At 42.3% G+C, this 24449-nt stretch overlaps 1 protein-coding gene across 8 annotated transcripts in view; it reads left to right on the top strand.

The window, feature by feature from the left end:
• plekha7b (pleckstrin homology domain containing, family A member 7b) overlaps positions 1-24449 on the top strand; it is a 370768-nt gene that overhangs the window by 310622 nt on the left and 35697 nt on the right. For 7 of the 8 annotated variants that reach the window (XM_069897811.1, XM_069897802.1, XM_069897818.1 and 4 more), the window contains 7 exons: positions 9281-9361; positions 11608-11757; positions 13302-13403; positions 15183-15291; positions 19242-19486; positions 20301-20492; positions 21515-21632. In XM_069897811.1, the coding sequence (XP_069753912.1) occupies positions 9281-9361; positions 11608-11757; positions 13302-13403; positions 15183-15291; positions 19242-19486; positions 20301-20492; positions 21515-21632 (997 nt within the window). The remainder of the gene's footprint in view (positions 1-9280; positions 9362-11607; positions 11758-13301; positions 13404-15182; positions 15292-19241; positions 19487-20300; positions 20493-21514; positions 21633-24449) is intronic. The other variant, XM_069897806.1, reaches the window with a different exon arrangement.

Genomic DNA, 24449 nt, shown 5'->3' with positions numbered 1-24449 from the left:
ATCACCAAACTTAGTCAAGCAATATTCAGCCTCCTCTTCCAAATCATTAATGTGTACCATGAACATTTGCAGACCCAATTTATCCCAACTTTCTTACTTCTATTGATTAACCAATTCTTTATCCATGCTAATATATTACCTGCCAACTTCATGCATCCTTATCTTAGGTATAAACTTTCTATAACATACTATTGAACATCTTCTGGAAATCCAAATACATAATATCTGCCTGTTCTCCTCTATCCACTGTGCTCGCTGTATATGGGGGGGGGGGGGGGGGTGGGGGGAGAAAAAGTCTAGTAAATTTGCAAAGCATGACTTTTCCTTCCTGAATCCATGCTATGTCTGCCTCATGGAACAATTTTGGTCCAGATACCATGTTATTTCTTCCTTAATGATAGCTTTACTCATTTTCCTGACTGCAGATGTTAAGCTAACTCATTGGCTTGGCTTCGCGGATGAAGATTTATGGAGGGGTAAATGTCCACGTCAGCTGCAGGCTCGTTTGTGGCTGACAAGTCCGATGCGGGACAGGCAGACACGGTTGCAGCGGTTGCAGGGGAAAATTGGTTGGTTGGGGTTGGGTTTTTCCTCCTTTGTCTTTTGTCAGTGAGGTGGGCTCTGCGGTCTTCTTCAAAGGAGGTTGCTGCCCGCCGAACTTTGAGGCGCCAAGATGCACGGTTTGAGGCGATATCAGTCCACTGGCGGTGGTCAATGTGGCAGGCACCAAGAGATTTCTTTAGGCAGTCCTTGTACCTCTTCTTTGGTGCACCTCTGACACGATAGCCAGTGGAGAGCTCGCCATATAACACGATCTTGGGAAGGCGATGGTCCTCCATTCTGGAGACGTGACCTACCAAGCGCAGTTGGATCTTCAACAGCGTGGATTCGATGCTGTCGGCCTCTGCCATCTCAAGTACTTCGATGTTAGGGATGAAGTCGCTCCAATGAATGTTGAGGATGGAGCGGAGACAACGCTGGTGGAAGCGTTCTAGGAGCTGTAGGTGATGCCGGTAGAGGACCCATGATTCGGAGCTGAACAGGAGTGTGGGTATGACAGCGGCTCTGTATACGCTTATCTTTGTGAGGTTTTTCAGTTGGTTGTTTTTCCAGACTCTTGTGTAGTCTTCCAAAGGCGCTATTTGCCTTGGCGAGTCTGTTGTCTATCTTGTTGTCGATCCTTGCATCTGATGAAATGGTGCAGCCAAGATAGGTAAACTGGTTGACTAACTAACCTATCATTAATTACCTGCCTTCTCCCTTTTTTTTTTTGAAAACAGAAGCATGACATTTACTGGGACCTGCTCGAAGTCCAGAGAATTTTGGGAAATTACCACAAAATGCCTCGACTATAACTTCTGCCATTTCTTTCAGTCACCTGAGATTCATTCCATCTGCACCATGGGCCTTACCTACATTTGGACCCACTGGTGCTATGCCTTTAGTGATCATGTTGCATCGAGGTCCTCACCTCCCATTGCACCCTTAACAGCACTCTTTGGCATGTTAGATGTGTCTTCCACTGTGAAGACCAATGCAAAACAGACATTCAAGGTCTCGGCCATTTTCCGCATGAATCTATATGATTTACCCCTTTTCATCTTCAAAGGAACCTATATTCACTTTAGCTACCCTCTTCAACTTTACATAATGATAAAACTTTGCTTTTTTAAAATATTGTAATGGATTTGTTAATCCTTAGTTTAATGTTAAAGCTATATTTTATTTAGATATGGTTTAGTAAGTAAGTTTTGGATGATCAGGGAAACAAAGACAACATATTAGCATAGTAAACACACAATGTACTTTGTAGATGGTCGCTGGCTTCAGTGTCATCAAATGTATTTGCATTTTAAACACCATTGGCCACAGAAGCCAGTTTGAAAGGTGGAATGGCTGCTGATTGTAGTTGAAGGAGAACAGATGAAAGATTTTTTTTTAGTGATGATTCTTGAGATAAGTGGGACAATGGATTGTTTGCTTGCATATATAAGAAGCCATTTTGTTAGTAAATTCCAGACAGGCAGGAACCATCAAAGTTAATTACTTTGATTCTGCAAATAAGTGGACAGCGATGCTTTAGCACATCAACTTCAAAGACAGAAATTATGTCATGTGACATGAGAGATTGGTGAGAAATATATTATCAAAATCAGACATCTTTTTGGCTCGGTTCAGAAGTCAAGACCCTCTGACTCCCATATAGGAGTTGGAACCTTGTGAAAGACAGGGTTGAATTACATTAACCAGAATAGGTGCTGTTATGTTTTACTCCTAATAAAAGGGGAACACAGAAAATAAGTGGATTTCAAAAGGGAACCCACTTTCTGACGGCTCTTTTGAAAATAAAAGGTGCAGCCTCATCATGGAAGGAAACTCCATGACTCTTAAGAATAAAACTGAAGAAGAAGAAGAATGACCTCCTGGAAAGACAGGACTTGTATTATCCTATTCACAGGAGATATAACATAAGTGGCTTTTAAATAAATCAGCCCACTTCTGGCTGCCACTTTAAGATAAAGATGACAGTTTCAACGTTTGGAGGACAGATTCCAAAAATCTTCATTCAAGAGAAGAAAACATTCATGTGAGAAAATCTCTGAGTTTAAAGAGGCCTGAAGATATGATATTTAAAAGCACTCTATAATTATATCTGAAGTGAAAATTTAAGATGGTGAAGGAAGATCAAAATGAGGTGGAAGTTTTAACATTGACTTTTCAGAGTTTGGGACGGACGGATGATCTCTCTCTCTCTCTCTCTCTCTCTCTCTCTCTCTCTCTCTCTCTCTCTCTCTCTCTCTCTCACACACACTCTCTCACACACATACACTCTAATAAGAAAGGTCATGTTGTTATGGTTTTGTGGCGGCTCATCACAAGGCAGGAGAACCGGCCCCACTTGTAAGCCACATGGCGGGGCAGCCGGCCAAAATGGCGCTGTCGGGGGTTTCCCTTCCTTCCAGCCTGGGGCTCAGAAACCCGCGCTTGGGGACCACGTGACGCCCGGATGGCATCAGCACCCTCCAGTGCGGTTCTCAGCCAGGTCCGGGCTGGGAGTATAAGTGCAGCCCAGCAGCCTGCAATAAACTAGTCTGCTCACTGAGCTCAAACCATCTGATTGCGTGTGTTATTGCAGGAGCAGTGTAGCCGTCGCTACAATTGGTGACCCCGACTGGTTCAAAAGTCTTTGAACCATCATGAGCGAGTCTGGGATCAGCGCTATAGCCATAAAACTGTCTGAATTCTGGGTTCAGGAGCCGGAGACCTGGTTCGTCCACACGGAAGCCCAGTTTCACCTCTGCCAAATTTCGTCCGACGTGACCAAATTCTACCATGTGGTCGTAGCCCTGGACCAGGCCACCACCAGATGTGTGCTGCACCTTGTTCAGCACCCACCCGCCAAGGACAAGTACGAGACCATCAAGGAGTGCTCACCGGGTCTCTCGGACTATCCAGACACCAGCGTGCCACTCGGGTGCTGCACCTCGATGCCCTGGGAGACAGGTCCCCGATGAAACTGATGGACTAGATGCTTGTGCTCATGGGTGAGCACACCAACTGCCCACTTTTCGAGCGCATCTTCCTCGAACATATGCCCGGGGACGTCTGCCCGCTGCTGGTTCAGGAGAGATTCACTGACCCAAGGAAGGTCGCCCAGATGGCCCAAGAGCTATGGCTCGCACGATTCTCGGAAGGCTCAGTGGTCCAGCAGGTCACGAGGCACAGGCACAACTACGCCAAGCCCGTCCCTAGCGCTGTGGTAGAGCACCTGGCCCCTGCAGGGGCACCCCAAGAGCGTAACCAAGGCCACAGCATCTGCTTCAGGCCTCTGCTTCTACCACCAGCGCTGGGGAGCCAATGCTTGGAAGTGTCGTCAGCCCTGCTCGTTCCAGGGAAACGACCAGGCTGGCTGCTGTTGATGGCTGCAGAGGCTGGCCAAGGACACAGCTTTCTCTACCTGCGAGACTCAGTCAGTGGCCGGCGGTTCCTCGTTGACACTGGAGCTCAGATCAGCATCACACCGGCCATGGCCATCGAATCCAGGAACTGCATATGGACCTCCCCTCCGTGTGGCCAACTCAACGGCAATCTGAATGTATGGAGACAAAGACAGTCCACTTCCAGATTGGCCAACAGAATTTCGTGTGGATGTTCATGGTCTCATCCCTCCCGATTGCCATCCTGGGTGCAGACTTCCTCCTCACACATGGGCTTCTGGTGGACATTTGAGGTAGGCGCCTGGTGGACGCCTGTACCTTCCAGGCCATTCGCCTCGACGCCTCTCGCTTGGAGCAACCGCTGATGGCCACGCCCAAAGACGAGTTCCAGCAGATCCTGGATGAGTTCCGGACACTCCTTAAGCCACAGTTCTCCACTGCCTCGCCACGCCATGGGGTGTTCCACCACATCCACACCCAGGGCCTGCCGGTTCACGCCAAGGCACGCCGGCTCCCGCTTGAGAAACTCCAGGTAGCGAAGGAGGAGTTTTCGCACCTGTTGGAGCTGGGGATCATTCGGCAGTCCGACAGCCCATGGGCCTCGTCGCTCCACCTGGTCCCGAAAGCCTCCGGCGGCTGGCGTCCCTATGGCGACTATCAATGGCTCAATGAGGCAACCCATCCCTCAGATCCAGGACTTTATGGCCAACCTGCACGGCGCGAGGGTCTTCTCCAAGGTTGACCTGGTGCGCGGATATCACCAGATCCCGGTGCACCCTGAAGACATACCCAAGACGGTCAACATCACCCCCTTTGGCCTGTTTGAATTCCTGCGCATGTCGTTCGGGCTCAAGAACGCCGCTCAGACCTTCCAGCGCCTCATGGACTCGGTGGGCAGGGTCTTGGATTTCGTCTTTATTTATTTGGATGACATCCTTGTCACCAGCAAGGACCGGGCACAACACAAGGCCCACCTATGTGACCTTTTCTCCCGGCTGGGCAACTTCGGCCTTACCATCAACCCGGCCAAGTGCCAGTTCGGGAAAGAGTCCATGCAGTTCCTGGGCCATAACATCACGGCCGAAGGAGCCAAGCCCGCCGCTGCAAAGGTTGCTGTCATCAGGGAGTTCCCATGCCCAAACAGGCTCAAGGGGCTGCAGGAGTTCGCTGGTATGGTAAACTTTTACAACTGCTTCATCCCGGGAGCTGCGCGCATCATGCAGCCGCTGTTTGCCCTCATTGCAGCCAAGTACAAGACACTCGCTTAGAACCCAGAAGTCTGCACCGCATTCGAGACCACCACGGACACCCTCGTGAAGGCCGCCATGCTCGCCCACCCGCACACCGACCTGCATATGGCACTCTCTGTCGATGCCTCTGCCTCAGTCATCAGTGCCATCCTGGAACAGCAGGTGAATGGGCATTGGAAGCCACTGGCATTCTTAAGCCGCCTGCTCCGCCCGCCGGAACACAAGTATAGTGCCTTCGACCGCGAGTTACTGGGCATGTACCTGGCGATGTGGCATTTCCACTATATTTTGGAGGGGAGGACTTTTACCATCTTCACCGACCACAAACCCCTCACCCAGGCGCTCGCGATGGCAAAGGATCCCTGGTCAGTCCGCCAGCAGCATCACCTCTCCTTCATGTCGAAGTTTACCACTGACATTTGGCACAAGGCGGGGAAGGACAATGTGGTTGCCGATGCACTCTCACGACCGGCCATCTGCGCGCTGACGCCTGGCCTCAACTTCGACCAGCTCGCCCGGGACCAGGAAGGTGATGAGGAGATGAGGGCGGTTCCGAGACCTCCCGACTCCGAGTGGCAAAGGCACTATCCTGTGCGATATCTCCTTGAGCACCCCGTGGCCAGTGGTTCCGCAGCAGTGGTGCAGGCACATCTTCCATCACATCCTCGACCTTTCACATCCGTCCATCAGGTTCACGGTCCGGATGGTGGCAGAATGGTTCATCTGGCATGGGCTGCAGAAGAAGATCGCGGGCTGGGCCAGAACATGCACCCATTGCCAGACGTCCAAGGTGCACAGGCACACCAGGGCGCCCATACAGGAGTTCGAGCACATCTGGGAATGGTTCAGCCACATTCACGTGGACATCGTCGGGCCCTTACCCATTTCCCGGGGCAACAATTACCTGTTTACGATGGCGAACCGCATCACTCGCTAGCCCGAGGTGATCCCGATGCCAAACACCTCCATGGACTCCTGCTCCCGAGCCCTGTTGCATGGTTGGGTCTCCTGGTTTGGCATCCCGGCTCACCTCACCAGCGATTGAGGTGCCCAGTTCACATCTGCGCTCTGGGCACAGCTCACCAACAGGTTGGGGATATAGCTACACTGCACCATGGCCTACCACCCGCAGGCCAATCGAATGGTCGAAAGTCTGTACCGCCACCTAAGTTTGCGCTCATGGCCCACCTCACTGGTCCCGACTGGACGGACGAACTGCCTTGGGTGCTCCTGGGCGTTCACTCCACTCCCAAGTAAGATCTCCAGGTGTCATCAGCTGAGCTAGTCTACGGTGTGCCGCTGGCACTACCTGGTGAGTTCATCAATGCACCTCACAATCCCCAGCAGTTGCCGTATGAACTGCTTCCTCACCTCGGGGCACGCTTGGACTCCTTCGAACCCCCACCGCCACCCAGGCATGGCACCCGCCCGACTCACATTCCTGGTGAGCTGCTTTCCGCAGAGTTTGTTTTCGTTCGGCGAAGCCCAACCACGGCACCTCTGCAGCAACCGTACGATGGGGCCGTAACGGGTTATACAGAGTTCCGGCTCGACGTTCACGCTGGACTTGGGCGGCAGGCATGAGCTGTTTACCATGGACAGGCTGAAGCCAGCGCACCTTGATCCCACCGAGCCCGTGATCATTGCCCAGCCCAAGAAGCTAGGCCGCCCAGCAAAAAAGGACATTGCGCCGGTTCTGGGGGGTGCTGTGTGGCACAAGGCAGGTGAACCAGCCCCGCTTGTAAGCCACGCAGCGGGACAGCCGGCCAAAATGGCGTCGTCAGGGGGTTTCCCTTCCTTCCAGCTCGGGGCTCAGAAACCTACGCTTGGGGACCACGTGATGCCCAGATGACATCAGCACTCTCCAGCGCGGTTCTCAGCCAGGTCTGGGCTGGGAGTATAAGTGCAGCCCAGCAGCCTGCAATAAACTAGTCTGCTCACTGAGCTCAACCCGTCTGGTTGCGTGTGTTATTGCAGGAGCAGTGTAGCTGCTGCTACAGTTTAATAACAAATATTATTTTGAATTTACCATTATTTGGTGAATTTTTGCCATTGCTGTTCTTTTATTAGTATTAACAAAGTCTTTTTAGTTCCTAACAAAATTGAGAGGGTTGTTAGTTTTTGAAAGTAAGCTAGCACAAAATTTTAATACAATCAAACTTTCCTTTATTTCTTGATCCTCACGTGTGTATTTTGGTCTGCAGATCATGTTCCACCACAGACAAAGAAGTGTAATCTGATTCTGAGGCCACATTGATTCATTTGGTCTCATCCAATTAGAAATGTTCCCTTCATTCTACCCATCCTTACCCCACCTTCTCATAGACCTGAACTATTAACACTTGTTTCTTTTTTCCATGGATATTGTCTGGATCTCCCAAGTCTTTGAAGCATTTTCTATTTAAAAAAAAAATTATAATTAGATTTGATTGTTTCTCTTGCATACAGGGGTGTGTTTTAAACATTCGCCCAAATTCAAAACATGGACTGAACAATAAGTGAGATATACTTGCATAAAACTGAACCGATGGTGTAGTCACTCTGGGAAGCAGGAGCTAGGAATTTTGCAAATATTCCTATTAACGGAGTATTCGTAGAGAAGACACTTCTTTATTTATAAGATCTGTATCTGTTCCTTGTAAGCGATGTTACAGCGCAGTGATTTTTCTTTCTGTGTTTTTTCTACTTCATGGCCGATCTTGATTGAATGTTTTTTGGCCCAGTGCAACATTTATGATTGTGCCAGCTGCAGAAAATTGTCTTTCAGTTAATAATCTTATTTTAAAAGTATTGTCCCACTGTGTGATGGAGAGAGAAGGAAGATGAAAAGAATGGGAATACACCATTCAGTTTGGAAAGGGGGTTTCAAAGGTTTCAAGGTTGGATGTAGGGTGGTTTATGACAGAGTAAAGGTCAATCATTTTCACAGCTGTGCATCAAAGTTGGAAGATCATGACTGAAGTGTGCACTGATGTTGTCGGATATGGTGTCAATTTTGTGATATTTATTAATTACATTGCTATTGATATTGCCAAAATATCTCTTTCTGTTCTCTTTGGTACAATAGTAAATATTATTTGGCTGTAGCAAGGACCAATGAGGTAAAACAAAACAAACTGCTGAAAATGTTCAGCCAATGTACGCGGTTAACATATCAGGTCAATGCCCTTTTATTGCATTTTTATTAGACCTTTCATTTCTCTTCACACTTTGACGTAATTTGAATGTTAAAATAAAAGAGAAATTGCTAGAAATACTCAGCAGATCTTGCTGCATCTGTAGAAGGAGAAACAGTTAATATTTTTTGTCAAAAGGAAATGTTAACTCTTTCTCTTCCTGCAGTCATGGTGTGGCCTGGTAAATGGTTCCAGCATTTTCTCATTTGATTTTGATTTCCAGCATCTGCAGTTTTAAAACAAATTTGATTATATAGTGAAACCCCATTATAACGCAATGGTTTGGCTTCAAAGAATTGCATCCTGTGTACAGTATATACACAAATCGATCGCGGCAGGACCCCCACCCCAGCCCCTATTCACGGCAGTACTTACCTTAATCAGTTAGACGTGCCACTTCTAAATATCCACTGCGCCACAGGATGGCCATCCCTGGTAATGCATCTTTTAAAGAGGGCTTGTTTAACGTCCTATCTCAAAGAACGGAACGTGGATGTTAGGTGGCGTATACCTTGTATATACGGCAGTCCAATGACTCATCACGTTATATCCGAATTCGTGTTAAATCAGGGCGTGTAAAGTCAAGGTTTTCACTGTAATTTGAGAGTTGCTTTGATTTCAGATTTACATAATTTTCAGTATTTTTTTTTAGGATGCCTGTTTACATTTTGCTTTCAATCTCTTTTTGTCATCTCCATAACTGGCATTGATTTGAGAATCAAGGAAGGGAGAATTCACAGTCGATTCATCTTCATCCCATTCTCGTGTACAAGATATGGCAGTATCTAGTATAATTTGCATTAAAACTATTGTGTTTAAATTTACAGATTCCACTGTTTCAAGTCCTATAATTTAAAAAGTGCCAAAATATTGTATTCAATATTGCCTCTTTAATAGTAATTATTTCTGCCTCCAGGCTAAGTTGACCAGGCTTTGTGAACGGGACAAAAGTCTTCAAGATCTTGAAGCAAAAGTTCGACAGCTGAAGCTGGATAAGGTATTCTGCCATAGCAAAACAAAATGCATAAAATTGCAAACAAGGACATCAGAGCAGGATTGGGCTGAACAGTGTCTTGGATTTGCATTTGTCATTCATCTAGATTGCAGCTATGCTTGTCTGTCAATATGCAGCACAATCTTGGTTTTTAATACATGCTTGGATGGAGCATCCCCATCCCTTTGGGGATGAAAGTCAAATGATTCACAACAAGGTGACTGAACACTTTTCTTTGTCCAAATTTCATTCCCTTCCTCTTCTACTTGTGCCACATATTTTTGGACCATCAGCCAAGGTACCTTCAACCAAGGTTATATTTGAACGAGGATAAAAATCATTCAATTAATACTGGCCCATTCTATCAATCTCTCTAGAATGAGCAATCTTAGCAAAGCTCAATGTGGGAAATAAATGTTAGTGCAATTAAGAAATATTGCTGATTTGTTTTAATTCTCCACAATAGAAGAGAATGGAAATGAGCAGCAGCTCAGGTATTCTAAAGCTCTGTTCACTAGGGACTCCAGCATAATTCTTCAGTGCTCCGCTTAACATATTGAGATGATGTTGTATATTGTCCATGCAGTTTTAGACCTAACCACCATGTATAATGTAGTAATGCACTCCTCACTCTATACATAACTCTGCCAAAGGCCTTTTCTCTGTAATCTCTCTAACAATGGATGGCTAGAATTGGGTGGGGGTGGGGGTGGGTGGTGGTGGAAGGAAGATCATTCTTGGGAGCAGAGGTAGATGAATGGAGGAGGTGGTTCAAAAGATAACTGGGTGTCACAGACTGTGGTACTGGGAGGAGGATGAGGATGTCTGGGAGAAATTAGTGAGGGAAAGTAAAGATGGAATTGAGGAAAAGCTCCAGGAAGGGAATGGCTCAAAGGTCGGTGGGAAAAGTGCTGGGAGAAGATCGGGAGTAGATCCAAAGGGCGATGGAGGACAATGGATTTGAATTAATAGCAGTCTGTGAGGTCTGTTGAAAAGTTAGATTTAGTCAGCTAACTGGTATGCCGGATCCAAATAGTGACGTGCTGATGACGTGCGTCCAGGAGCATGAAGGAAACAAAAGATATTCTTTCAAATGACAAGTTATAAACTTTGTATTCAATTTACTAAATTCACAATCTTGATAAATGTATTATGATCTCATATTTATGCAAAATTATTTCTGCTTAATTAAAATGTAATAAAGCATTATGTACAGCACATTATGAGCCCTTCAGTCCATGTTGTTGTGCCAACCGACATAAACCTAATCCAGTATCAGAAAATCGTCGCGGGAATGAAACACAAATGAGGGCATGGGAAAGTACGTGCACAATTTATAAAGGACCATGGGAAAATCGTAGTGGGAATAAATCAGATAATAAAAGAGCATGGGAAAATAGCAGACAATTTAATAAAGCATACGTGCACAATTTGTAAAGGACCATGGGAAAATCGTAGTGGGAATAAATCAGACAATAAAAGAGCATGGGAAAATCGCGGACAATTGAATTAAATAACTGAAATAAAGTATACTTCAAAAATTCTGTTTTAGCTTGCGGGAAGAATGCACCCAACTAATTCACTCATCTTTATTGTTTCTTGTTTTCTTCAATTATTTTATCTGCTCCTGTACGTTTCTTAGTGGCGTATCTAGGGAAATTAACGCCTATGGCAATGATTGAATTTGTTTCCCCCTCATGTTAAAACTTGCTTACAGGCATGGGGAAATGGTAATGGGATAACACACATGCACATGGTAGCGACAATAAAACACATGCGCACAATTTATAGTGAGCATGGGAAAGTCACAGTAGGGATGAAATTCACACGCTTGCAAACAATGAAATGGGTACATACAAAAATCAAGGGTAAATAGGTAGATAGAGATGTCTGCCAGAGAGAGTGGAAAGAGAGAAAGGTGGGGAGGGAGGAGAGAGAGACTGCAGGCAGGCAAGGAACTATTCATCTTTTTCTTTAAAGTCCCAGTGTGCCTTGGCATAATGAAAGGAGGCTGTTTTTACAGAACACTCATATGACACCAAACCTCCTCAAACACCTGAGGGACTAGAGGCACTGGCGTGCTTTCTTCACAATGCTGTTCCTTCTTCATCCTCTGTCAATGAATCAATCATGGCTTTCCATAATTTACTTTCAAAATTCTGTATCATTGGGAAGTTACCTTTCAATTCATGTCAAAGTTAAAAGAAGATTACAATACCTACAAATTTCATTTTGTAATTTCTTCTCAGGACAAACTGGAATCGGTGTTGGAGGTAACTCACAGACAACTGGATCAGTATAAAGGACAGCCTAACCACACTGAGAAGATAGCCTATCAGCAGCGGCTTCTGCAGGAGGACCTGGTTCAGATCAGAGCTGAAATTTCTAAAGTCTGCACAGTAAGTGCTTTTGATAAACCTTCAATTCACTCTATTTCAACATGATGTAATCAGTGATCAGATTATTCCCAGTAAAAAGTTGACCACGTGGAGCGAAGACATTAATTTGGTGTCCTATCATGCACATGCGGAGATTTAGCAGTGTGACACTTTAAACGAGAATATTCTCTGATGACAGTTTAAACATCATTTTGGATTGCAGGCTTCATTACACGTACCTGGAGAAATACTGAACCTGTCCAACAATTCTTTTGATTTTTCAGCCTGGTAACCCAACTAAAAATCAGTGGCATAAAGAACAAGATTGCTAGTCAGACAATATATCTGTAGTATATCTGAAATCTCAGTGACTAGTTAGTCATGTATAAAATTGTTTGAGCTTTGGGGCAGCACAAATAGCACACACTTTTATAGCATCAGCAATCGGGACTGAGGTTAGAATCCCACGCTGTCTGTAAGGAGTTATGGAGTTAATGTTCTCCCCGTGTCTGTGTGGGTTTTCCCCACGGGCTCTGGTTTCCTCCCACTATTCAACATGTACTGGGGTTGTAGGTCTATTGGGTGTAATTAGGTGGCACGGCCTCATGGGCTGAGAGCACCTGTTACCATGCTGTGTGCATGTCTAAATTTTGTCTGTTTTCTGATCCATTGCAAATCAATTTTGGGCAAAGTGCCTTCTTGTTGAGGCCATAATTTAATTCAAGAACCAAGAGTCGCTTATCAGTACGTTGCAGCATCTGAGCATTGAATTAATGTTTGTAAAGAGCATTGCGTTAACTGTCAATTTGCTGCTGGATGCTCCTCAATTATGTTTTTCCTGTAGATCCTTGGGTGTAATAGAAAGCACAAGGACAGGCTATCCTGTCTCTGTCACCACCACCATTGTGAGGAATGGGGGTGGTGGCTCAACATTGTTCGAAGCCTTTGTGCTCAGCATTGAATTTTAATTCACCAGAAGTTGACATTTCATTGAAAACATTACCATGTGTTGAAAATAATAGATCAATTGTATAATTATCCTTTCTCTAAGTTATGAATTCTGACAAATAAGTGTTTGCACTGAACAAAAATTCTTGAAAAGTTTGCAGTTTGAATTGGCACTAGTTCAGATGAAACTTTTCCCACCTTGGATTAAAGGGTACCTTTTGATTAAAAAAAATTGTAATTAGACCAAGAAAAGAAGCTCCATGAAATAATCAAGCAATTGAAGCTGAGATCATAAGACCCTTTTGAAGCGGTCTAGACTGTGAATCCTGTGTTTAATTTTTGGTCTCATTTCAGTGGGTTTCAGGATTATGGGATACAGGGAAAGAAATAGGTTTCCAATCCAGGTTAACAAAGACAGGTTGATATTGGATGCCACTATGATTGCAAATGCTTGAATGAATCTTTATATATTTGTGCCTTGGCGTCAGAGATGATAGTCAATATATTCTGAAGATTTACAGGAACTCTTCTCGACCATATTTAGTGCATCTAAACCCTCCTCCCCAACCCGCTTGCTTTAATTACACCACAAAATTAACCTAATACTTCTGTGCAAGGAACTGGAAAATGCATGGAAGGAATATGAACAAACAGAAAATGATGTGAACCAGCTCAAAGAGACAATCCTGGGACACATGAAGATGGTTCCAAGCCTCCAGGTAAGCTCATGGTATCTGAACTGCTATTTGCTGAGATAATCACACTGCTATTTGCTGAGATAATCACACTGCTATTTGCTGAGATAATCACTTTGATCAATGCAAGTGTGCAAAAGGTAGGAAAATATTTATTCAAAATACAAATATAAATGATAAGAGGTAAAACACGAAAGTCTACAGACACCATGGTTGAAGTATAAAGAGTTTGTCCAGCATTGTGTTTTTACACAGTTTGCTACTTAACTGCACACAGATTACAGGTTCACAAACCAGTCCTCATCGAGGGGTCATCAGCGGAGAGAGTAAAGAACTTCAAATTCCTGGCTGTCGACATCGCTGAAGATCTATCCTGAAGAAGGCTCACCAATGGCTATATTTAGTTAGGAGTTTGAGCAGATTTGGTATGTCACCAAAATCTCTTGCAAATTTTGACAGGTGCGCCAGTGAGAGCATTCTGACTGGTTGTATCACTGTCTGATATGGAGGGGCCAATGCACAGGACAGGAAAAGACAACAGAGGGTTGTAAACTTGATCAGCACGATTGTGGGCATTAGTCTACACTCCATTAAGGACATCTGCCGGAAGTGGTGTCTCAAGAAAGTAGCTTCTATCATCAAGGACTCTCACCACCCAGGTCATGCTCTCTTCTCACTGGAAGGAGGTTCAAGAGCCTGAAGACGAACACCCATTACAGATTCTTCTCCTCTGCCATCAGATTTCCCATTGGACAATGAAGCACAGATAGATCCTCACTTTCTTTCTCTTGCGTTGTACTAATTATTTATTTTTAAATCGTGCATTTAAGGAAATGTGATTTCTAGCAAATTTTGCACATGTAATGGACAATACTGCTGCCACAAAACAACAAATTTCACGACAGGTGTTCATGACAATAAATCTGATTCTGAAGAGGCAGTTTAGGTTTAAATTCAAGAGTTAAAAAAAAGACGAATGAAACAAAAATGTCATTTCCAGACTGACCGAAAACACTGGATCTTACTTGGGATGGGTACCCCATTGAACATAATACCACACTTGGGTGAAGGCACTAGAAATGAAGAGTAATGGGGCTGAAATGAAGCTGTGTTAGTGCCTCCTCTTCTGTCTCTTTCCCGACCCTCCAACCACATGTCTTCTTTCCAGATGCATCCGACCCAGGCGATTGGCTTAGATGTGGCCAATTACTAACCCTGCTTATTTTTTCTTGTGACCTTGTAACCTCTGGAGTAATCAGTGCCAAAGTCTATCTACAATTGACTTTTAATGATTTTATATTGTTAGGAGAAAGAAAAGTGGCTTATCAACAGTTACTGTAAAGCTGAGAACTAATAAAAGATTTTTAAAATTGCTTGCTGCTTTTGATCATTCAATCTATAGTGGCCATTCAGCACAATGTCTTGCTGTTTCATAATGCACTCTGAATTTTTTTTTTTAATTCTGAGGGTAGTCAGCAGGGTAGCCAATATCTGTAAAGGAAGAAACAAAGTTAGTTTTTCAACCCATTTACTTTTCAGATTTACAACATTTGCAGTTTCTTATTTTTCAAAATGTACTTCAATGTATTTAGTCTTGATTGGATAGCTGTTTTAAAATCTAGTTTATTAACCCATTTCTATTTCAAAAATTAAAGCAACCAATAATTGTGTTTCATAGCATTATCTGAATTAATTATTGTAAAGAGTATGAATTGTATTAATTTTCTTTCCCAATTCTCTGGTGCTTTTGCCAAAATCAGTGCATGGAATTTACAAATGGATAACTTTCCTTTCGGGATCTAGGATCAAGAACAGATGAGGAAGGATCTGTGGAGGATTGAAGATGTCATAGGAGGCCTCAGTGCAAATAAGAATAACTATAGAATGATAATTGAATCCATTCAGAATCCTGGTGAGTTATGGTTTAAATCAGTGTGTGAGATTTAATTTGGCAATATGAGTTGATCATATCCACCTTTACAATGCAGTAATTGTATTAAAATAAAATTCCAGAATTAAGTTTTCCTCATCAAACCTTGAGCTCTCAAAACCTCTCGTGTAAGACCTTTTGCAAGGATATTAAACTGAAGTTCTATGAATGCTTTTTTTTTCTTTTGAAAGAAATACCATTGTCTAAGACAATAATCATCCAGCAAAATTAATTTGTGTTAATGCCCAGTGTGATCCTATGATGTGAAGATTACTGCTGTGTTTCTCAATTTAGCACTGCACTTTCAGCGGTGACACGGTAAATCAACAATTATACAAAAAGTTTCACAAGGTTTCTGAAATGTTACAGATCTTTGTGGTGTTCTGGGTACTGCTTTGGTCTTCATCAAAGACATTTGTTAAACACATGTAGTAATATTTTAGTGCTGTGCTTTTTGCATTCCTTACAAGGAGGAAAAACCCAACACCCAACCCCAACCAACCAATTTTCCCCTGCAACCGCTGCAGTCGTGTCTGCCTGTCCCGCATCGGACTTGTCAGCCACAAACGAGCCTGCAGCTGACGTGGACTTTTTACCCCCTCCATGAATCTTCGTCCGCGAAGCCAAGCCAAAGAAAGAAGACATGTTTAAAAAGCCACAATCACTGCCAGCTGATTGATGTTTAAGTGATCTCAGCTTCCTCAAGATTTCTCTCTCCCTCTCGCCCCAGGCACAGATAAAAGATGCGTGATCAAAACCCTAATTTTATTTTTTACCAAACTGTACAATGATTTAATTTATATTTAATATTTTGGTTGCTTTTTTTGGTAATATTTTATTTATCATTTTAAATATATTTAACAATCATACCAAATACAAAACATCAAGAGAACCCCCACCTCCCCCCATATAAATCCTATTAAATGGAGAAAGAACAAAGAAAAAGAAACACAAAAGAAGCATCCTATTGTCAGTGTGTACGGTAAAACATATGGAAGCACGATAATACCACAGTGTTAAAATCTTTACAGAGGTCTACCGGCTAGCCAGTAGTGAGCGTAATCCTATATTGGCACCAGCGACGTACCTATATGCTCTAAATAAGGCTACCAGATTTTTAGGAGGTTATGTGCCTTCTTAAGATAGTATGTGACCTTTTGAAGTGGGATGCAGCTAATTCACCTCTGAAAACAACCTATTTGGTTGATATTCTTGGTACTTCAAAGCTGCTGCTTATAATATTCGGAAATTAATTAATGCTAGACTAGCGATGATTAATTATAATTTTATTCATCAGCTATATTTAACGCCGGAGAAATTAAAAAAAAATTGGTTTTAGTAAGTTGGATTCTTGTTTTCGATGTGATCAGATGGCCAATACTTTTTTGCATACTGTTTGGCTTTGTGATCGATTGCAACAGTTTTGGAAAGGTATTCAATCTGTTTTTATCAGTTTATATAATATCCATCTTGTATTGGATCCCGATATATTTTTATTAGGGAACATGCAATCATTAATCGACTTAGGTTTAGAGGATTATCAGATTTCATTTATTTATTTAGCTTTAGTTGTGGCTAAGAAATGTATAGCACTTACTTGGAAAGATAGAAATATACTAACTTTAGATAAGTGGTATTTGGAAATGAAATTTTATTTGACTATGGAAAGGATATCTTTTTTCAATTTAGGATAAGATGTCTTTTTATAAGTTAAAGTGGACTCCGTTTGCTAATTATATGCATTTAAGTTTGATTTAAATATATGTTTAAGTGTGATATTTTAGTATTGACAATTTTTTTTGTTGTTAGAATTTTTTTAGGTTAAGTTTTATCTCTTTTTTTTGTAAGTGGGCATTTTTTTCATATATAATATTGTCAATTTTATTAACTCTTCACTCTTTATTTTGGGGGGAGGGTTGGACTAATTTTAAGATAGACTATTAATATTATGTTACAATTAACGGGGGGGGGATTATTTTGTGTAGTTTTCTGATGTAATATTGTAATCATACATTTTTAATTTTTTTTTCATTTTTCTTTAAATGTAATTCTTTATTGTATTCATGTTATAAAAATTTTAAATAAAGTCTTTAAAAAAAAAGAAGCTGCTTATAAATATATATTGTCATCTGCTGTTTTTTCATTGGCTGTTTATGAGGGGAAACATAACCTGAGATTACAGTTTACTGTTCACATCAACAGTTTATTTAGAGGTTGACCTAAAAATGAGGAAAACCACCCAGGGAGTAAAGATGTAAAATTGCAAGTGTTAAATACATGCCAACAAATTGTTCCTTTACCCGCTGTTTGAACAGTAACATGAGTTTTGATGATTCAGTGCCATGCATAATGAAACAACAACATGACACAACTGAGAAATGTCAAAGTTGCAAAGTGAAGCTTTGGGCTTTTTTTGTTATGTGGAGGTTTATTTCTGCTAAATCCTTCAGTGCAAGAGTTTGGCAGCACAATTCTGTAACCATGTAAAATGTAGCAGGGTTGAGACATGCAGACAATAATGAATTAATAGGTATCTGATCTACTCTGAGGTGCTAACATTAAAACAAGTCCATCTCTTTTGGAAATGGTGCCCGAGTTAATTCAGTTTGAATTGATTTAAGTCTGAAATTGATTCCATAAAGTAACCTGAGCACCTTTTTGTAGGATATGCTGTGGGGCAATTAATCTAACTTTGCCTGTTCCTGTTTCACAAAGTGTCTCATGTCCAAATGATTTCTTTGTCCATCTGAAATCAAATGTTGTCCTGTGGACCCTCAAAAGTGGGAAGGGCAGTTTCTGTATTGTGGTCTTTTGCCCATGTTGCTTCACTTTTAAAATTCTTATTCTCCTTGTCAGTCTCTCCTCTTGCTTAAACTGCGGACCTCAGTGAATTCAGCCGTGCAGAAGGACTTGGGAGTGCTTGTGTATGAATCACAAAAGGTTGGTTATCAAGAAGGCAAATGGAATGTTGGCCTTCATTTGCTAGGAGGATGGAATTTAAGAGCAGGGAAGTCATGCTACAACTGGAGTACTGCGTGCAGTTCTGGTCTTCTTACTTGAGGAACGATGTACTAGTGTTGGAGGCCGCGTAGAAGTGGTGCACCAGGTTGATTCCAGAGATGAAGGGGTTAGCCCATGAGGAGAAATTGAGTTGTATGGCACTGGGCTCACTGGAATTTAGAAAAAAATGTGAGGAGGTCTGATAGAAACAAAATTATGAAAGGCATAGATAAGATAGAGGTAGGTAAGTTGTTTCCATTGATAGTGGAGACCAGAACTAGGGGACATAGCTTCAAGGTTCAGCGTTGTAGATTTAGGATGGCGATGAGAGGAACTGCTTTTCCCAGAGGGTGGTGAATCTGTCGAGTTTGCTGCTCACGAAGCAGTGGAGGTGGGAAGGTTGGGTAGATCTTTATATAGTAAGGGAATTGAGGGATATGGAGAAAAGGCAGATAGGTGTTGATGCATCCATCATCAGATCAGCCATGATCTCATTGAATGGCAGAGCAGGCTCGACGGGCCAAATGGCTCCTATTTCTGATGTTCTTATGAACTTCGAATCTCTGTTCCATCAGTTCTGGCCTCTTGTATTTTCACAATTGGCAATTGCGCTTTCAACTAGTTTGACCTTACCTCTGGAATTTCTCTTTGAGGCTACATTGTTTCCCTACACTTTGCCTGTTAAAAGAACCTACCTACCCCTGTCTTTCTCTCTCCTTGGTGCTTGGCATCAAATTTAAGTTCATTACACTTCTGTGAAGCATCTGAAGTTGTTTAACTTCCTTAAAATTACTTTGATAATGAAAGTTGTTGTTGCTGAATAAAATGTGATGGGGCCAGTTCAAGCAGTTATACTAATTCAAACCGAAAGCTGGGTTTAATATTTGCTTCTTTCTTGATTTGGGCTAAATGTAATCATTTGTTCTTTGCAGAAGAAGTACCCTTGTCTTCTTCAACAGTGCCTTCTGTATTAAATGTTGTCACAGTGCCAGAGAGGAAATCTATAACTTGTCGAAGCCCCCCTGTCAGTCCAGTGCTGCCTTCTCTAGACCCTGTGGAAAAACGAGCTCAGCCTCAGACTCGATCTCATCAACAGCCTGTTAGTCTACTGCAGTTTAAGTCTTCATTCCAACCTCAATCTCAAACTCTGCCTCACTTCAAACAAGATCCAAATTTGGTAAGTACTTTCACAATTTTCAAAGTGAGTTTTCTTTTCAGGGTGCTGAATATTTGAATACGTTATTTAAAAGTGTTAATTATTTTCCAACAGGTAGGAGCCGAGCCAAATGCAAAAAGATCAGGAAATTTTGTGTTGCTCAGCATTCTGGCTTACATGAATTCTGCTTATGAATTTAAAAATTGTTTTATTTAAGACTTCGAAGCACAACAACAACTTTTTTTTAAAACTAGACAAGGCAGTTAGCCCAATGCTATTACAGTGCCAGCAACCTGGGTTCGAAACTGGCATTGTCTGCGCATTCTACCCGTGACCTGTGTGGGTTTCCTCGTAGTGCTCCGGCCTCCTCCCACCCTCCAAAAACTTATGGAATTTCTTGGTTAATTGGTGTATTTGGGAGGCACTAGCTCATGGGTTGGAAGGGCCTGTTACCATTTCAAAATGTTTTAAAAAATCTGAACAATTAGTCTTTTTCCATTTGATCTCATCTTCACCTTCTCAGCATTTCTCCAACTCATTTCAATTGTCCATCATGATTAGTGGTTGCATGTTACTTTCACTTCTGGATCATTTCTTATATTACCTATTGAATATTAAATTGTTCTACATTTTAAAATCTTTCATTTGCCTTCAGTTTTGTTGATGTATTTTGAATTTTAAAAATATTTAAATTATGTTTTGATTGCTTAACCTCCCCTCATATTTTAGAATCCTGCGATTTGGCAGTACTCCAACCGTCATCTTTCCAGCACCTTGTTCATCTTCATTGACTTAATGTCTCCATGTTTTAATCGAATTAAAAATTCTCATGTAGCTCGAGGATCAAGTTCCTCCTCGTCCACCTCTCCCCCACATGTACAGTCCTGAAGACCAGCCACCAGCTGTACCACCTCTTCCGAAGGATGCTACAGTCATCAGACACACGTCAGTCCGGGGACTGAAACGACAGTCAGATGAAAGAAAGAGAGATCGGGAGTATGGACAATATGTGAATGGTGATTACAAAGTAAGAAATGGAGGAAAGTGTTTTTTAATACCTGGAAAAGGATATGATAGGTATGCATTTAGAGAAGATAAAGAGAATATTTTATATAATACACCAAACAATTCTAAGTACTGGAGAGGACAGTTGGCAGGTTTGGTGAATGTTAGTCCTGAGAAGAGATTGGTTAGGCTGGTGTTATTTGTAACAAAGGAGCTTGAGGAATAGTTTAATTGATGTAAATATTAAATAAATGACACTGAGAGATTCTAATCTTATCAGTAACTAGAGAGTATAGATTTAAGTTGAATTTGAGAAATTTACGAGAGCCGAGATTTGTTTTTCCCAAAGGGTAGTGGAGGTATGTCCTGAAGTTGGGAAACCGCTGTAATTTGAAGGGCTGCAAACTGATCTGAAAAGCTGTCTTAGCTGCGTGACCTGCTGAGTTTCTCCAGCACTTTTGAGTATCACATTGCTTTGTACATGTGTAAGGTGGAGTTTTCAAACCATGCTGTAGTACAAAATCAAAACCATTGTAGAGTTTTGAGCACCACAAATAAGGTCATTGGGCTCTTCTCAAGTCAGCCTTTCAGGAAGACCTTCCTTTGTCCTATTACAGCAGTTAATTGCTTAAATGATTCAGCCTTCATTCCTGATCTTCGTAGAAATGATTAAGATCAGGTTAATTAGTAGATTTACCATGATTTGTATTTCACTGCTTTTAATCAATGTCAACTTGCTGTAGCTTAAATCAAAATAATGTTCCAAATTCACACTTTCCATTCTATTTACCATTGGGAAGTTCAAGGACAAACTGTTAGGTAATTCCTGTTCATGATAAGATCTCGTTTTTAATTTTATTGATCAGATCTTTGACAATAATAATCAATTTGGTGAGTGGAAATATATGGAATAGTGTGATCTGATTAGTGAATATTACAAGGTGATCAAATCAGTTAATTCAGAAAAATCTCTTGTCTTGTCACTTGCCTGTTGATATGTGAAAAATTTGATCTTAAATGGTATATTTCTTATATTTATTTTAGGCGGAACTACGTTCATATATGAGTGACCCTGAACTTGTATCTGCAGGAAGTGGCTTTAGTATGACCACAGCTGGAGCCTTAAGACTTGACAGTAACTTACAGACATTGCCTGGTAGAGGTAGGTTAGGGATGGCTTAACAGAATGATAAAAAGACCTACTCTCTTAATGCTGGTATCTCACCACTTCTCAAAGCTTTAATTGCTTATGTTGGTTTGCTTCAATGTGTGTTTTCCACATCTACTTTATTCTTCACTTATGAGTCTAAAATCCACCACAGTAAATGTAATTGCTGCCAAATCAAATTCAGGCTGTGTTATGCGCTCAAATGCGGATGTTTCTCCTCTTAGACATTTGCAACATTCTCCTTCGACTTGGCTAAGATCAGCTGAATCTTCATGGACCAGAGATTTAATTTTATTCTGATGCACAGCAGCTACTTTTCCGGTAATCAATAGAACCATTGGCAAAAGACATGAGAAGTTGCACTCGCGGGGTTAGAATGCCCAGCAGTTATGCATTTACACTTATAACATTGTGAAATTCACAGCATAGATCTGCGGCTCTCCAGAAGGCAAAAGAGAAAATAAAATCATTTTGCAGTTTCCGGTACCTGGGTCCAGGGTGGTGATGAGAGGAATAGGTCATCAATCTTCAGAGACCTGTAGAATGGAAAATAATTCAACAGGAATAGCAAGCCACTCCACATGACCCTGCTAATGCAAGTCAAATGTTTTTTTATGAACTATGGTATTGAAATATGTGGGGAGTTCAGTGAAATACTAATGGAAACTGTTTATTAAATGCATATATTAGTGGTAACTTAAAGCCACCAATTTCTGGTGGATAGCAACGTTGACGTTTTCAGTTTAAGGTGGTTACTGCCTCGAGTCCCCGGATTGTTTGGTGTTCAAGAACTCAGCCGAAGATATGAATGATTACACCAGGATCATTACAGACTTTATAAAAACAGCTGTTGATGAGGGTGTCCCCACCTCATCGATGGATGATCAGCGCAATGCGGGACCTGCTGAGAGCTAGATCACAGACTTTTAAGTCTGGAGATCCAGAACATGACACAAGGAGCAGGTAGGACCTATGAAATGCCTTCTGACCAGTGAGGATTCTGGATGAAAATGGAAATAACGAAGGATACCTGGCAGCTGTGGCAAGGCCTAAATGACATAACCTGCTAAATAACAACTTGCCAAAAAACTAAATCTGGTGCAGTAGGAGGTCGCAAAGCTTCACTCCCAGATTAACTCAAAACCTTCAATGCCAGATTAGACCACCAGAACAAGGAAGAACCGGTATCCGATGGAGTGCGGGCAGCCTTCAGGAGAATGAGCCCAAGGATAATATCCGGTCCAGACGGAGTATCCGGCCAAGTATTGAAAACTTGTGTTGACCAACTTGCCAATGTATTCATGGATATCTTCAACATCTCACTCCAGCAGGGTATGGTACTCACTTATTTCAAACAGGCCTCAATTGTACCTGTGTGCATTGTACCTGGTAACCTGCCTAAATGACTAGTGACCAGTGGCACTAGTGATGAAAAGTGTTTTTACAGGCTACGTTGACGTATATCAGTCCCTGTCTAGTGGCAACGTGGATCCATTCCAATTTGCCTACTACAGCAATCTGTCTATGGAAAATGTCATCTCAGTGGCTCTACACTAAGCCCTGGAACACTGGACAGCAAAGGTGCATCCATTAGGATGCTTTTTATCACCTACAGTTCAGCATTCAACATCCCCTCAAAGCTAATCAGCAAACTTCAAGACCTGGACCTCAATACCTCACTGTATAATTGAATCCTAAATTTCTTCATCTCAAGACCACATCAGAGAGGATTGGTAAGAACATATCCTCGACAATCTCCTTCAGTGCCAGAGAACCACAGGGCTGTGTTCTTTGCTCACTGGTCTACTCACTTTGCACCTATGACTATGTGGCTTGGTACAACAGTAACACTGTCAACAAATTTGCTGATGAAAGCACAGTGGTGAGTTATGTAAAAGGGGCTGATGAGCCAGTACACAGGAGGGAGATTGAGAATTTGGCACCAACAACAACCTTGGAGTCAGTTACCAAAATGGAGGAGCTGATTATGGGCTTCAGGAAGGGAAAATCAGTGGTGTACGATCCAGTGATCATTGGGAGAGTGGAGAGTGGAGAGTGTGAGCAAATTTAAATTTCTGGGAGTCACTATCTCAGAGAACCTTTCCTGGACCCAACATTCTAAGGTCATCGTGAAGAAAGCAGGCCAGTACCTCTTCTTCCTCAGGAGTTTGCAGAGCTTGGCTATGTCAGAAATCTTGGCAAATTTCTGCAGATCGAAAGGATGCTGACTGCAGAATCACTGCCTGGTATGGGGGCACCAATAACTCTGAGTGGAAAGCCCTGCAAAAGATAATAGGTACAGCCCAGTATATCACAGGGAAAACTTTTCCCACCATCGAGAAAATCTACATGGAGCACTGCTGACAGAGAGCAGTAGCAATCGTCAAGGATCCACACTAACCAAGGCACACTCGCTGCTGCCATCAGGAAAGAGATATAGGTGCCACAAGACTCACACCATCAGGTTCAGGAACAGCTGCTGCCCCTCCACCATCAGACTCCTCCACAACAAACTCAATCAGAGACTCATTTAGGAGCTCTTACTTTGCATATTATTTATTATTAAATATTTATTTTCTCTGTTGCAAGTCTGTTTGCACATCCTTCTTGTTTACATTTCTCTCTTTTGTATATGTATCTTTTCTTGAGTCCTTTTTTTTGCATTACCAGTAAGTAGAAATGCTACTTGATCTGCCAGAAAAAAAAAGAATCTCAGGGCTGTTTGTGATGTCATGTATTGTGACAGATTATATAGATATGTTTTGGGGAGATAAATTGGGAAAAGTTTGTTAGAGTAGATCACATGCAAAC

This window comes from Narcine bancroftii, chromosome 1 (genome assembly GCF_036971445.1).
Source record: "Narcine bancroftii isolate sNarBan1 chromosome 1, sNarBan1.hap1, whole genome shotgun sequence".
Lineage (NCBI taxonomy): Eukaryota > Metazoa > Chordata > Chondrichthyes > Torpediniformes > Narcinidae > Narcine > Narcine bancroftii.
This window is presented reverse-complemented; position numbering and strand designations above follow the sequence as displayed.